We start from the raw sequence: 16,818 nt of genomic DNA, 5'->3' as shown, positions 1-16,818 counted from the left end.
AACAAATGAAAGCTGATATTGCTGAATTTGTAACCAAATATCTAAATTGCCAACAGATGAAGGCTGAGAAAATGAAACCCGGAGGACTATTACAGAGTTTGACTATTCCTGTAAGAAAGGAGATCACAATTCCATGAATTTTATAATGAGATTACTGAGATCCTCCCGAGGTTGTGATGCGATTTGGGTTGTGATTGATCGATTGACCAATTCGCATGCTTTATTCAGTACCAGATAACGTACAAACATGACCAAATGACACAGATCGATGTCAGAAAAGTGGTCAGAAAGATCAGAATACCACAGTAGATTATATCAGATTATGATTTGATTGATTGTGTACTTATGATAGAGTATATCATGAGCTCTCTCTTATATTGTTTCCCAGATTAATAGGCAAACAAAAGGTGTTATCCAGATATTGGGAGACTTTGGTACAGCTTTAGTGCTGGATGTTAGCACTAATTGATATAACTTATTATCATGACGTGACAATAGCTATCAGCTTATCAGATGGGTAATAAGATAGTTATAGATGAGATGGTATACAGTGAATACTGTAGATTTCTTTTGAAGAAAATTCGAAGGAAGATGAAGCTAATTAAGAAGGGACGAATTTAAGAAACCAACGTAGGGTGATGACGATCGGTATTCGAGGCTGAAGACTGTAGATGTCTTTTATAACAGCAGATGGTACGGATATGTGATGAACTGGGATTGGTTTATACGGACATAGTATAGCCAGTAATGCGAGATTGATTCCGTCAGAAGGATTGGAGAAGTATTAGGATATTATAGTTAGTGAATTCTTATTCCAGACCGGAATCAGATATTTGAGTTTTGGGTTAAACTCTATATATACATTTCCTCTGATATATCTGAATTGATTGTTATGAGTTCGAGGACGAACTCAGACCTAAGAGGGGGAGAAATGTAAGGCCCGAGAATTTGATTACCGTAATCTGAAATGATTTGGGTATAATTACCGTAATCTTAGATAAATCGGGAATGATTTCTTGATTTATTGAAGTGATTATAGACGGAACGGAGTGGACCGAGAAAGACGAAAACAGACGGAAAAATACACGAAAGGTGTGCGAGGGAGCTGCCATGCGCGCACATGCGCGATATAGTGCGCGAACATGCGCGCATCGGGCAGAAGACCCCGCGCATATGCGCGGCGAGAGGGCGCGCATATGCGCGAGGTGTCCAGTAGCATGAATGCCGAGACTGTAAGTCTCGCGCATATGCGCGAGGTAGTGCGCGCATATGCGCGAGCACTCCAGTAGGTCTCGCGCATATGCGCGACTTGTGTTCGCGCATATGCGCGAGCAGTCGGTTAGCAAGGAGAAGGCTCTCGGCGCATATGCGCGGAATTGTGCGCGCATATGCGCCAGGCATGCAGCACGAAAATGTGCCACTTGTTGCTTGTGTACGAGGTGTGTATATATATATATACATGTAAACGTAATCTTCAGAAGAAAAAGAAATCGAGGGGAAGGTTTTGAAGTTCCGAGGTTTGAAATTAATTTGCGAGAAATCCGTCCGTCAGATTTTAAATCCGACTTCAGTACCGAGTTCCTATCAACGTAAACTACAACTGGACGTAAGTTTTGCTACGTTTTGATATGATTTGAAATTATGGTATTGTCAGAATCTGATATGATTCATATATGATGTTCTTGGCATATTAGACATCGTATAATCTGAACTGGATTGAGAAACGGATATCATATGAAATTGTTATGAATCTCAGAGTTAGATTGACTGATATTTGATATCAGAATTGAGTTGTTCTTGAATGGTAGTACTGGATATATTGAAATTATGACGTTATGTTGTTGAAACAGAATTTGGTAGAATTCTGATTATATCCAGTATTGTTTGGTTGGTGTATTGATATTGTACCCTCGATATCGTATTGTCAGATTGAGTTATTGACAGGCCTGAGGTTCGAGACTTCGACTGAGCCAGGGTATCAGAAAGAAAGGTATAAATTAATGTTGAGTTGGGATTGCACAACTCGAGTGAGGTTTGACTCGAGTTTCCATAAATCACATACTTTTATGATTGCTTTGATATTTGTGATTGATGTTTGTAGACTATGGAGTTATAGTCATTATATGTCTGAGATTGATGTTCGTAGGCTAGTGATTCATAGCCAAAGCATGTATTGACTGTTGATTTGTATATTCATCGGCTGATTCGCCTAATTACTGAATGCATGTATTGACTACTGAGTCGTTGAGTCATAGACTGATTCGCCTATCTATAGACTGATTCGTCTAATCATTGACTGATTCGTCATTTCTGCGGCTGAGTCGCCCAGACATTGCTGATTCGCATAATCCTTGACTGATTCGTCACTTCTGAGGCTGATTCGCCCAGACACTGGATATATGACTTATATCGATGCCGTTTAGGGATTGATGCATTCCTATCGACTGAGATTCGATATATTTGTAAATGTCCAGACATCGGGATCCCTAGGTTAGAGTTGAGTCGAGTCTGAGACGACGCGTTGTTTGAGTTGAGTTTGAGTCTGAGTGGGAGTCATTGCTTGATATTGATTTATATTATTTGATGTTGATTATGTTCCTGATGATGGTACATGTTTAGAATAAGAGTTATTCTTGATATTGTTTCATGTTCTGATTTGATACATGTTATGATTATTGCTTATATGCTTTTATATATGTTTTTATATGATTGCACGTTTACATTGTTTATACTGGGATATTTATATCTCACCGGAGTTATCCGGCTGTTGTCTTGTTTTGTATGTGTGCATGACAACAGGTGGGGCAGGTTCAGGGTCAAGAAAAGAAAGAGGCTGGACTAGATAGCGTGGAGATCCGGGCTTCGAAGCAACTTAGGATTCAGCACTGATATGTAGTTGAACCTAGTTGAATCCTTGTAGATAATACATGATGTGTATGTTTATGTTTAATATGTAATTTGAAGTTAATTACATTACGTTTCCGCTTTGTATATTTAAAAAAAAAAAAAAAAATTTAGACCCTGTTTTATAATTGATTAATTAGTCCCAAACATGATTAAGAATTTGATTAGCGTCCGGGTCCCCACAGGCGGCTCCGACGAGGAGGTGTGAGGGCCCTCCGCAGTGGGTGGGTGAGTCGAGGGTGATGGGGTAGGGGGGGTGGGGCGCCTTCCCCTAGACTCTAGGTCGAGGGGGGCGAGGGTTTTTGCCGTGGGAATAACAGAGCTCAGTAGAGTGCCCCAACATTTTGCAGTCCAGGCAGTAAAAGGGGATTTTTTCATAGATGACAGTGATGTCCTGAGAGAAGTCACCCCAACCCACCCAGATTTGGTCCCTACGGGGTTCTAAGACATTAATCTCAACACAAACCCTAGCAAAGGCGCCACGGGAAGCATCAGCCGTGAAATCATCTATCTTAATAGGGTTCCCCACAAGTTTAGCGATGGCAAAAAGGCTTTTTTTGTCGTATAAATGTAACGGTAATTCTGGAAATCTAACCCAGACTGGAGCTAGGGGCGATTCCGCCTGAAGTTTGAACTCCGGAGTCCATTTGGAAAAACGGATTCCGAGTGGGCCCACAAACATGACACTCTTGGACCAGAGGAGAGCATAGTCAGATTCACATGATAGAATGATAACCAGAAAACCTTTGGGTAGGAATTTCAGGCTGTAAGAACGAGTAAAACCAGCTTTAGTGAAAGAAGCAGCTATTAAATTGTTAGGAACGATGGATCGGTTCCCCGAAATCTTCCCAACCAGGGCATACCTAAAAGGTTCGACTAGAGTAGAAATAATCTTGTCGGGAAATCGGATACCTAATTTCCCATCAACAGTGGATGGCTCCGGCATATCCTCCATTGAATTACGGATATCATCGAAACTTTTTTTAATCGAACGAGGAGAGGGAGGGGCTAAAACATCACGAAAAGACACGGCAAGAAGGGACGTACCTGGAAGAGAAGCTGCCGAGTTCGAAGCAAAGTTGACCCGCAAGGGTTGACTCGGTCGAGTTGCTGAGTTGACTCGGGCTGAGGGTGGCGGAGCACCGCCGAGGGCCGGCGATAAGGTGGAGGGCCCGGAACCAGGCTGGAAAGCCGCAGAATCGGACAACGGGGCAGAGCTGTGGAGGTGACTCGGTGGTGGACTCGGTGAGGGGAAGGGAAATTGGGCGTTTTTGATCGGGACCGGCGATCCTAAAATTGATGGTAGAATTGGATTGCCCATGACTGGAAGTCCATTCTGTAAAAGTGAATTGAAAGTCGGAGAGCAATCGGGCAGGCAATTTGATGCAAGAGTGGTCGGCGGTAGGGTTTGGTGCACGAAATTGGTAGATCCCAAATTCCGGCCGCCGGTAAACACGAAAGGTGAAATTGATTGAGGGCTTATGTGCGTCTGGTCGACGCGATTCCAGATCTGGGTTGGGCTCCCGGAGAAGAGGTCGGAGACGGCCGGAATCGACCCAAAAGTGGCCGGAAATCGCGGGGGTAGGGGCGGCGTTACTTTGACGGTGCAATCGGAGGGGTAAATGGACTCCGTTTGGCTTGAAATTTTGACAGTAGACTCGTCTCGAGAAGGCGAATCCAACGGTATATCATTCGTGGCTAAAGGATTCAGAATCGGCGGGGACGACGGTATGACCGGAATTTTCGGGTTTTTGGGCAGCGATTTGGACGAGCAATCGATGTCCGATTGGTCTGATTTTTGAGTATGTTGTTCGCCGTGAGGTGGCGAATCTGCGGAACTGTGAACCGGCGGTGAACCGGCGGCGGCGGCATGGAGGACATATTAGGGCAAATGTAGGGAATATTTAGAGCTTTTTGGCAGAGAGAGCATTTTTTTTTTTTAAAAAACGAAAAAATTGATATTTAAGAAATACCGTAGGGTTCGGGGTTCGGGGTTGAGGGTTCGGGGTTGAGGGTTTAGGGTTTAGGGTTTTGGGTTTTTGGGGTTTAGGTTTTAGGGTTTAGGGTTTAGGGTTTTTTTTTTTTTTTTTTTTTTTTTTAAACACCGGTGCGAGCGGGGGGGTTAGGCGGACCCCTACCTGTATATATCCACAAAATAAAACAGTACAATTGTAAAACCTTAAATGAAGAGGGGGACTAGACCAAGACCTCTCCAAAAGGCAACTGAAAACAATACTACAATAAAACCTAAGGTAGCAAATACATAAGCAAAAGCTAAACCCTAGGAAAAACGCATAACAAACTAAACAACATAGAAACAGAAAAGCATAAATGTAGCTCGGGGACAGAGAAACCACTGAGATAAATCATCCAGAGCTGCCATAACACTCATCAATAAAACATAAAAGAAAAAAGCTGGCGAACAAGGAGAAGCCTGCAGAGAGCGCCCGCCAGATAGTAGAAGTAGTCTAGAGAAAAGCAGCAACGGAGAAGGTGCTGGAGCACTCTCAGACCAAAGAAACAAATCATGGAGAGAGCAAAAATCAGAACCCACTCTCACAGAACATACAAACTGAACCATCTCAACATCCTAAGTGGCTCTCGCTAATCGGGTACTGTATAAGCTCTGAGAAACCCAGGAGATGATAGTAATAACAGCTGGAGCAAGTAGACTACGCCCCAAAGATGAAAATCAATAGTAACCTCAAGTCCAATAAATGACTCACCAGCTGGGGCTAGAAGAGAGCGACCCAGTCATCGGAGAAATAACGGGTGTAGAAGCACATCCAAAGAAGCGACACGAACAACCTCGCACACAGGCTCACCCACACACGCACGCACTCACACAAGTTTTTTTTTTTTCTCTTCGTTTTTTTTTATTTTTTTTCTTTTTTTTTTCGTTTTTTTTTTCTTTTTTTTTTTTTTTTTTAACAAGGCCTGGTACGAAGACTAGTAACATCTGGCTCTGAAGTAAGGGAGCCCAGAGAGATCAGATCGGGCAAGAGTGGAAACATGGGTGGGGAGGGAGGATCCTAGAACTAAGGTATACCGCCTGAGCGTATGAGCCTCCAATGCCAACGCATCCGCCACCGAGTTCCCCTCACGGAATATATGGGAAATATGAACCTGAAGCCCCCTCAAAAGACAAACAATCCTGATAACAATGTGATCCACAGGCCAACTACACCTCCTAGATCTGAGAGTCTGAATAGAAATCTGCGAGTCGGTCTCAATCCAAAGAGGGAAAAGGCTGAAATCAGAACAAATAAGGAGACCCCTCCACACGGCCCACAACTCTGCTCTGACATTGGTCCCGACACCAATGAACTCACTGAAGGAAAGGATGATCCTGCCTGACGAGTCTCGAACAATGCCACCTGCTGAAGAATCACCGGGGTTGCCCCGAGAGCTTCCATCTACATTCAATTTGAAACAACCCGTAGGTGGACGAAGCCATCTGACAATCATCATTTTGCGGGTTCTTAGATGACGAACCGAAATACCCATGAGACTGGCAGCATGGGAGAAGCCCAGCCAATGGCAAGACTTGATGATATGGGCAGAATAAGCCAGTCTGAGGTAAGACGTGATCTGGGATATGACAGTCGCAGCAGAGATATGCAACTGTCTATGCTTGGCATCATTTCTAGCAGTCCAAAGGAACCACAAAACGATGAAAGGGAGGAACTCTTTCACATGACCACCAGGTGACCAGTTTAGGTTCTTCTTCCAAGCACTGAGAAACAAACTGAAGTCAAGGGTTCGAGGAATACGAACCCTGAAGATGGCCCCAAAGTAATGCCACACAGAACGGGCAATCGGGCCGTCAAGGAATAAATGGGAGAACGTCTCTGCCATGCCACAACAATGACACCGAGACACCAGAGTAATCCCGCATTGCTGAAGCACCTCATCAACAGGGAGCCACATATGCCAAAATCTCCACAGGAAGAAGGACATAGTAGGCCTCAGCCAGCTACCCCAGCAGGGGGTGAGAATATCCTGAATGGGAGCACTCACACGCACGGACTCCCAGGCAGACCGGAAAGAAAATACGCCATCAGGGCTCAGAATCCAGCGAGCAACATCTGGCGCACCACAAGCAATGGGAATCAGAGTAATATCCTCTGCCAGAACTGGACCAACAACAAATGAGAGCCTATCAAAGTCCCACCCGTCATCCAAAAAGAAGCAAGAGATACGAATGCCACGGTCACCACGGACCTGACGCAGAGTGGATAGAGGGGCATCGCCGAACCAGGTATCATCCCAAAAGGATAAGTCCCACGGTGCCGACCCGCCAACGGATGCCGGACTCAGCCCTAGGACGAATATGGATCATCCTGCGCCAAGTAGGAGAAATGTGCCTCCGAATGGGGACATAAGACGGATGCTCAGTCCTACAATACTTATTCAGGAGGAATTTCACCCAGAGGGAAATGCCCTGCCTGAATCTGAAACATAACTTGATCGAAAAACCATCAACCAAGTCCTTCAACTTGCGGAACCCGAGACCCCCTTCAAAGACAGGGAAACAAGCACGAGACCATCTGGCCCAATGCCACTTCTTCTCAAGGGGACGAGAGCCCCATAAGAAACCATTGAAAATGTAATGCCCGAGAATTTAATTATTGTAATCTGATATGATTTACTGATTATGAATTGATGTAATTATAGCCGGGCCAGTTCGAGATAAGATTTGAGCAAGTATATGAAATTATACAATATGGGGCCGAAGGTATAGCGCCCGGGCGAAAATGTTTGTCCGCCCGAGCGCCATTGAGTGTTGGTAGAAAGCCGAGAGTCCTTCGCCCGGGCGGAACTTTTTGTTCGCCCGAGCGCGCTTGAATAATTTGTGAGGGCCGAGAGTTCTCCGCCCGAGCGGAAACTTTTGTCCGCCCGAGCGAGTAACGTGTAGCTTGAAAGGCGAGCCACTTGGCCTATTGCATGTTCGTGTGTATATATATATATATATATATATATATATATATATATATATATATATATATATATATATATATATACATGCAGGATTTCTTGGGGAATTCAGAGGGAAACCGAGGGAAGCTCTTGATTTTGATTAAAGATTTTGTCAATCTGTCCGTCTGTTTTTGAATCCGATTACGGTATTGAGTTCCTAGCAACGCAGGCTTCATTTGGACGTAAGTTTTGTTACGTTTTGAGATGTTTGGAAAATATGATGTTGCTAGAATTACATGTGATTCAGATATGGCGTTTCTGCTACCGTAGACATTGTAGAATTGAAGTCTGATTAAAGAACAGACCGTTTCTGTAATTGTTATGGTTTTTGAAAGATATTGACTGAGATTCTATATTAGAATTGTGCTAATATTCAGATTATGATTGTATTGACACGGATTATGAGTTTCAGTATTATATTTGTGATGTTCAGATTGATGGGGTTATTCAGACTTGTATTATTATACCGTCGAAACATCAGTTGATTGATATTGATCAGATTCAGTATTGATTGAGATTGATCAGACTCTGTAATTATTCAGATTGTATTGTAATGTCGATGACATGAATTAGATTGTATCTTGTTCAGATATTGATCAGATTGTATACTGATTTGAGTATTGGTCAGAACAGATTATGTATTGAGTTATTCATTGATACAGAGTATTCGATATTGTCATTTCAGATTCGAGATGGACAGAGTTGGATACAGGTCATCGTCTTCGTCAGACCGGGACGACAAAGGTATAATTCATGTGATATTCGGGAAGCATAACTCAAATAAGATTAATTTGAGTTTCCCAATAAAATCACATACTAGATTACTTTTATATTTTGATATGAATATGCTTTGTTTATATACTGAAATGTTACTGCTTTGTTTACAGATTGTTATTCATTGCATTTAAGATAGGAAAGTCTTGACAGTCATTGTCAGACTTCTAGACGTTCGGTGTATCTCAACTTAGGAGCAGGTATTACTCCTATTGCCAGCCGTTGATACAGCTCGAACCGAAGTCTAGGAATAAGACGTACGGTTACCACGATCGGTTGAGTAGGTAACAGGAATTGACGTCTTATTCATCACGGGATCCCTAGAGTTTTAGTCGAGTCAAGTCTAGACATGATTTGATTAGGACTGCATGATTATATGGATGTGGTTCCTAGATCATGGGACCCATCGTTATTGCTTCCAGTGGTGCTAGCATGTTTTTATGATTTAGATTGTTTATATGCATGTTTATCTGATTTGAGTTGCATGCTTAATTTCATAGATTATGGAATATATTGTGTTTATACATGATCGCATGGTTTATGAATTAGTTTGGTTATATACATGCTTACCATGTTTTATACTGGGATTTATTCTCACCGGAGTTATCCGGCTGTTGTCTTGTTTTGTATGTGTGCATGACAACAGGTGGGGCTGGATCAGGGTCGAGGCGACGATCAGAGAAGACGAGTTAGCGTGGTGATTCCGGACTTGTAGCAGACTTGGTTTATTACTTGAATTTAGTAATTGGACCTTAGACTTAGGCTGTACAGTATTGTACTTTTCTACTGAATTGTAGTCTTATACAGATATGTATATTAATTAGATGCCATTACCTTCCGCATTTATATTTTAAAAAGAAAAATTTTTAGACCCTGTTTATCAGAACTGATTAATTAAATCCCAATGATGATTAAGAAGATGATTAGCGTCCGGGTCCCCACAACAGGTGGTATCAGAGCATTAGGTTCCAGAACAGTAGGTTCCAGAACAGTAGGTTCTAGAGCCGTAGATTCTGTAGACTGAGATAGAAGAGAATGAGCGGGGTAGATGAATTTTCTTCCTTGCATGTGTGTGCTAGCATGAGATTGATTTAATATTGATTGACATTATGTGCTAGCATGAGACTATGTGTTACTGCTTTAAGATACATGTTTACCTGATTATGTGAGTGGAATGGGTATTATGTATTCTTGAATATAAATCAGATCTGAAAATGTGAGTGGAATGGGTAAGATGATCAGAGAAAGATTAGAACAGATTGGTTGTACTGGATTACTAATGTTTTGGTAATCAGATATAGCTCCCCGAAGGATTCCTGAAAAAGGCAGTACTTCGTATGATCAGATAGATAGATCAGAATCTCAGATAGATGTGTCAGAAACTCCAATGGAAACGAAGTTGAGGGAATTTCAGTTACTTCAGCCGCCGATTCTCAGCGGTATTGAGACATCGGAAGATTGTCAGCACTGGTTGGATGACATAGAAATACTGGTTGATTTACTTGATTGTACCGATGAACAGAAAGTTAAATTGGTAGTTTATCAGTTACGGGAGACTACCAGGAATTGGTGGATTATGATCAAAGGCATATTAGAACTACGTGGTATTATGATCACATGGGAAGTCTTCAAAGCTGAATTCTATCAAAGATTTTTCTCAGTTTCATACCGGGAGGACAAAAGAGCAGAATTTGAGAATTTGAGACAAGGTCAACTGAATGTTGAGGAATATTTTGCGAAATTCCCTACGCTACTGCATTTTGCTCCTCAGATAGCTGGAAATGATGAAGCTGTAGTGAATCAGTTCATCAGAGGGCTGAATTCGGAGGTAGTTGCATTTATGAATTTGCAACGTCCTTACCATTTTGCTGATATCTTGAGTAGAGCAAAGAGAGCTGAGGCGAGTCTGATTAGACAATTGGGAAGATTGAGCGTGAAGCAATCCCAGACATAGCAATCCCCTCTCCGATTTGAACGTGGCAGTACGAGTGGAAAGCAAGAGTTGCTTAAAGCTCGAAAGAAACCGTTCAAGAAATTACAAGGTGGTTCCTCTAGTTCCAGCGGTTCTAGCCCGAACTATACTGGGGTGTATTGCAGAACTTGTGGGGGAAGACATCCTACAGATCAATGCCAGGGAGTGACTGGTACTTGCCATATCTGCAGACAACAGGGACACTTTGCTAGAGTCTATCCCCAGAAGGGTCCTCGAAGATTTTAGAGAGCAGAGTCATTGGTGGTAATGACAGAAGAACAGACTCAGAACAAGTCATAGGTACTATTCTTTTATGATTATATTGCATATGTATTGATATGTACTAATGCATTTTTATGAGTATCTATGATTGATTAGCATGGAGATATGCTGTACCTATTGGGTTTGTTGTACTGTAGTATTACTTTCCTTGATGGTTGAGGAAAATGCTGATATCTAAGATTTTTATGATATATATATACTACAGTAAGATAAGAATGAGGTGAGTAGATTGTGCTGTACTTGTGTTGTTGATGATCTGATTTAATTGCATTACCGATATGGAGATGGTGAACGAGTACAGAGATATTGTAGAAATTGTCCCAGAAATGGTAAGATTCAGACCAGATCTGGCTGATAAACGGAGATTTTCCGATAAGGATTCTAGATTCAGAATTCCTTTAATAATTGTATTGTTGATGACTCGATTATTACAGAAAGAAACAGATGGTATCCTTATGTATTTAGTAGACCTACTGAAATCGAGTTTAGCCACTACAGATTTGATAGTTACGTAAGGATTGATTGATATTTGCCTACATAAGATTTCAGATGTGTTTGATATCAGAAAGGTAGATTTCAGAATTGAATCGATACCAGGTAATGGTTATATACTAGAATTCAGTACAGAATGATATTGAAGATTAATAGAAGGGTACAGATTGCTAACTCTTAGATTCAGGGATATTCTGATGATTTTATGCTTGTTATATCTATGATATTTGATATGTTAACAGCATCTGATTGATTAAATGGAATATTTGAAGATTTTATTGAATATTCAGAGAACCGTGATTATTGTATACAGAAATTAGTCAGGTATGGATCATAATTGAAACAGATTGTATTCAGAAATCAGCTCAAGTCTCTCGATGACCGCCAAAGGAGGCTGGATCACCTGGAAAAGATAGATGGGGAGGGAAAGGAGCACACTGCGAATGAGAGTCATACGACTCCCAGGAGACAAGGTGCGGGAGTCCCAACCTTCTAATTTCTTCCTAACGGCTTTAAGAATGGGCTCAAAGAGAGAACACTTGCGATTCCCTCGGAAAAGAGGGACTCCAAGGTAAATGATAGGAAGCTGCCCCTCTCTGAAGCCAGTCAAACGAAGAAGTCGAAGCCGAGAACTCGCAGGGCAGCTAGGAGGGAGGAAGATAGCGCTCTTGGCGACATTGACCATCTGGCCCGAACAATTGGCATAATGCCCAAGAAAATCCATAATGCGACGAATGCCAGGTGTCCCACCATTAACAAAAATAATGATATCATCAGCATAAGCTAAGTGGGAAACCAGGGTGCCACACCCTGATCGAAAACGAGTATCCGGAAATAGCAGAGAAATGCGATTCAGGCCCCGGGAGAGATACTCCGCCCCCAGAATGAAGAGGAGCGGAGAGATGGGGTCTCCTTGACGGAGACCTCTGGAGGAACTGAAGAAGCCGGCAGGATTGCCATTGATATTCAAAGAGAACTTGCAATGAGAAATGCAAGCCGATACCATGGCAACAACTGTATCCGAAAAGCCAAGCTTTTTGAGAATCTGGAGGAGAAAAGGCCATTGAACCCTGTCGTAGGCTTTAGCCATATCCAACTTGATGATGACATTACCCCCGCGAGAGGGTAGGTTGAAACTATGAATGAGTTCCTGGGCAAGAAGGATGTTATCAGATATAATTCTGCCAGGAACGAAACCACTCTGATTCATAGAGATGATCTTCTCGACAACCTTGCTCATACGCGAATAGAGCAACTTCGAGATGATCTTGTTCGTGACATTACAGAGGCTTATAGGACGAAATTCAGTCCAAGACTGAGCTCCCTCAACTTTCGGAATCAGAGTGATGGTGGTAGCAGTGAAACCCTGGGGCATCGGGGACCCATGAAAGAAGTCCAACACCGCATCGAGAACATCATGCTGGATAATGTCCCAACAGTGCTGGAAGAAAGCCGAGGAGAAACCATCAGGCCCCGCAACACTATCCCTATGGATGGAGAAGACGACAGCACGAACCTCTTCCAAAGAAGGGTCTGAAGTAAGATGGCGGTTCTCTGAGTCCGAGATCAGAGGGATGCAATCAGAAAAATCAGGGCAACTCAGAACAGAAGGTTCCCCAGTAAGCAAGTTCTGAAAGAAGGCGGTACCAGAGCTTTGGATGAGCTCAGGGGAGGTCAGACACTCCCCATCCTCCCAAATACGGAAGATTTTATTAACCACACGTCTCTTCTTGACCATGTTGTGGAAGAGTTTGGTGTTTTTCTCACCATCCTCTAACCATTTGCAGGCACATTTTTGTTTCCAAAAATCCGCCTCCATGGCAGTGACCTTCGCAAGATCTTCATTACACATGGACAAGCGAGTCCAGTGTAAATCAGAAGGGTCAGTTTCACAAGCACCTTCCGCTATTTTCACAACAGACTCGGCAGCAGAGATTTTATCAAAAATGTTGCCAAAGACATCCTGATTCCACCACTTGAGGTGACTCTTGAGGCGCTTGAGCTTGACAAAGAGCCGAGGCATACCAGCAAGATGACAAGGATTATGCCAGTTCAAGCGCACCGTCTGAAGAAAATTGTGGTGTCTCGTCCACATGCTTTGAAACCGAAAAGAACACGGCCCACGAGCCCTGATGGGAGTGGAGATAAGAAGAGGGGAATGGTCCGAGACAGTACGAGGAAGATGCTGAACACGGATAGAATGGAAAAAATCACACCAGTCAGTCGAAACGAGGACTCTATCCAGACGCTTCTAGATGGTTTTGTTCGTCCAAGTGAAGGACGACCCTTCAAACCCAGCATCAACTAAACCAGACTCAAGAATGAACGCATTAAATTCTTCCATGGGAAGGTGCCGCCCCCCAGAAGAACCAAGACACTCACTAGCATCACGAACGATATTGAAGTCCCCCCCAACAAGCCAAGGACCCACGTCAGGTTTGATCTGAAGCAACGAAGCCCAAAGATCGCGCCTTTCAGTGTAATCGCACTTGGCATACACAAAAGAGCAAAGGACATAAGAAGGGAGAAAAGAAGCAGAGACGCGGACATGTAAAAGCTGAGCATGGTCAAGGACACACTCAACCTGAACATCCTCAGAAGAGAAGACCCAGATGTGACCCGAAAAATTAGAAATGACACTACGAAATCCCAACCTACGAGTAATGAAACGCTGATAAAGCGGGATCATTGGCTCCAAGATAGCTAGGACTTTGACACGATGCTTCTTAACATAGGCATGGAGCCTTTGTTGGGAGATCGGGTTCCCAAGACCCCTGACATTCCAAATGATGCAATTCATGGGGAACGGCCACGAGAAGGGTGCCGTTTCTTGGCTGCATTATCAGAGACCCGGGGCCAAGAACGTTTTTTGCTGGGGTCAGTCATGTCGGAATCCCTATCAAGATCGACAGAGTCCCTACCATCACAAGAAGCAGATCCGTGGGGTGAAAGAATGGCAAGATCCCGCTCTGACTCAGAAGCCAAGAGACTAACTTCAGACGAGACTAATCCTTGCTGGGCAATTAAGTTCTCAAGAAGATGGGAAGAAACATCATCCTGTATGTAGGGACTAGAAGGGATGGAATGGCTGCTATGGTTTTCCACACAAAGAGGAATGTGATCCACTCCCAAAGGAGCGCCGACTTGCGGGGAACCAAGATCCTTAGCACAGTCAGTAAAAAGAACGTCATCCTCCTCCTCCGCCTCCTTGGCCCATGGCTGAGCTAGAGGGGCACATTTAAACGAGAGGGATGACTGGACGGGGCCAGAAAGCAAATTCCCACTAACAGCAGGGTCAGAGACACAGTGGGTCGAAGGGGCAGCTGGGGCCTGCTCAGAACATTGTTCAGCAACCTCCAGATGGGCCTGAACAAGTGAAGGGATATCAAGAGAGACACCTTCGTCCAAGTTACTAAGAACCTCGAAGGCATTTTCAGAAGCAGGGGCTTGACTGTAAGGGGCATGCTGAGCAGATCGTTTGTTACGACGACGGGGTCGTCGGACAGCATGAACTGTCGGAGCCTGATTCCTCAAAGGAGGGATCAGCGGGGTAAGCAAAATACCATCTTTCTGATAGGGAACCGCAGAGAGGGAAGAGGAGGAAGGAGGAGCTCCGGGATTTGGTCCCCGAGAATCTTGGGTAGGCTGAAAGGTCGAAGCCGAGGAACGGGTGGAACGGGCCGGCCTAGGATTTTTGCCATGAGAATAACAAACAGAAGTAGAATGCCCCAGCATCTTACAGTCGGTACAGTAATCTGGAATCTTTTCGTACACAACATCTATGTCTATAGTATGTTCTCCCCAACCTGCCCAGATCTGTTTGATTGGAGGATTCAAAACGTTAAGTTCAACGCAAACCCGAGCAAAAGCACCTCGGGAAACATCGGCAGTGAAATCATCAATTTTAACTGGGTTCCCTAGAATTTTTGCTAATGCAAATAAACTATTCTTGTCGTAGAGATGAAGAGGGAGTTCAGGGAAGCGGACCCAGACTGGAGCAATGGAAGATTCCGCTTGGAATTGGAATTCAGGAGTCCATTTGGAGAATCGAACACTGAGAGGACCAAAATGCATTGATCCACGCGACCATAGACGCGCGTAATCTTCCTCACAGGAAAGAATAATGACAAGGAAGCCACGAGGGAGGAATTTTAAATCATAAGGTCTCGAGAAGGCGGTTGCGGCCAAGGACGCAGAAATAGATGAGTTGGGGACAAGCGACCGATTCCCATTAATTTTACCAACAAGGGCAAACTTGTAGGGAGCAGCCAGGGAAGAAATAACTGAATCGGGAAACAGAATCCCTGGTTTCCCGTTGACGTAAGTCGGTTCTGGTATCTCAGACATACCATAACGAACATCATTAAAACTTTTTTTAATAGAGCGGGGCGAGGGAGGTGTTAAAGCATACTTAAAAGAGACGGTAGGTGTAAGAAAATTACCTGTATTGCCGGTAGACGTCGCACGAGTTGTCGGGGTAGGATTGCTGGCGGGTTGAACCGGTAGCTCGGCCGAGTTGACTCGGCGGCGACCAGCCGGAGCTGAGCGGAGGGCCGGCGAGGGTGTCGGAAGAGCAGAACCGGTAGACAATTGGAAAGAACCGGTCGGGGAAAGGCCAAAATCGATCGGAAATTTGCTCAAAATCGGGTGAGGAGCTTGAATTTGGGGGTTTTCAATCCGAGATGTATTTCCAGAAATTGAAGACATAGGAAGATTACCCATCCCCTGAGGAGTATACGATCCAAAGCAATTGAAATTTGGAGCAATATCGACGGCGGAATCGACTGAGGAAGGCGGCGCACCTAGGGTTTGTGCAAGCGAAACCGTAGATCTAAAATTCCCGTCCATCGGAGATGATTCAGACGACGGCAGCGGTACGTCTGGGAGCGCCTTCATGTGGGCATTCAAGATCGGGGCTTGGATTGAAGATTGATGTTCCGAGCTAGCCAAAATCGACGATGAGGTGCTCGATTTCCGCATGAACAGTGCAGTCGGAACTTTGAAAGTCAAATCGGAAGGGCAAATCAACTCCGATTGGCATGAAATTTGGACAGTAGACTCGTCTTGAAGAGGTGAATCCAACAATATATCATTTGTAAAATTCTGAGCCGAACTCGCCGGGGACGACTTTTTGGTCGGAAAATTCGGAGTTTCGGACATGAAATTGGACAGGCAAATCACCTCCGATTGAGGTGAAAATTTTTTGGGGGCTAATTGGTTTTTTAGGGTTTCGGGTTTAGGGTTTAGGGGTTTAGGGTTTCGGGTTTCGGGTTTAGGGTTTAGGGTTTTTTTTTTTTATCGGAAAACACCGCTGGATGCGGGGGGGTTAGGCAGACCCCTACCTGTATATATCCACAAAATAAAAAGTAACAGCAGAAAGAAAACCTAAAAGAGGAGGGGGACAAAACCAAGAC

The 16,818-nt window shown here is 43.9% G+C and overlaps 1 protein-coding gene across 1 annotated transcript; it reads right to left on the bottom strand.

Annotated features, from left to right (window-relative positions):
* Positions 1 to 13,655: 13,655 nt before the first annotated feature.
* LOC140835904 (uncharacterized) lies at positions 13,656 to 14,204 on the bottom strand. The gene has a single exon (XM_073201315.1). The coding sequence runs from the start codon at positions 14,202 to 14,204 to the stop codon at positions 13,656 to 13,658; it is 549 nt and encodes a 182-aa protein (XP_073057416.1).
* Positions 14,205 to 16,818: the final 2,614 nt, after the last annotated feature.

The sequence above is a fragment of the Primulina eburnea genome, chromosome 7 (genome assembly GCF_022965805.1).
Source record: "Primulina eburnea isolate SZY01 chromosome 7, ASM2296580v1, whole genome shotgun sequence".
Classification (NCBI taxonomy): Eukaryota; Viridiplantae; Streptophyta; class Magnoliopsida; order Lamiales; family Gesneriaceae; genus Primulina; species Primulina eburnea.
The sequence above is the reverse complement of the archived record's forward strand: the minus strand, read 5'-3'. Positions and strand labels throughout refer to the sequence as shown.

Bases quoted from the DNA above. Each gene is read 5' to 3' on its own strand.
- LOC140835904 (XM_073201315.1), bottom strand. From the start codon at position 14,204: ATGAATTGCATCATTTGGAATGTCAGGGGTCTTGGGAACCCGATCTCC.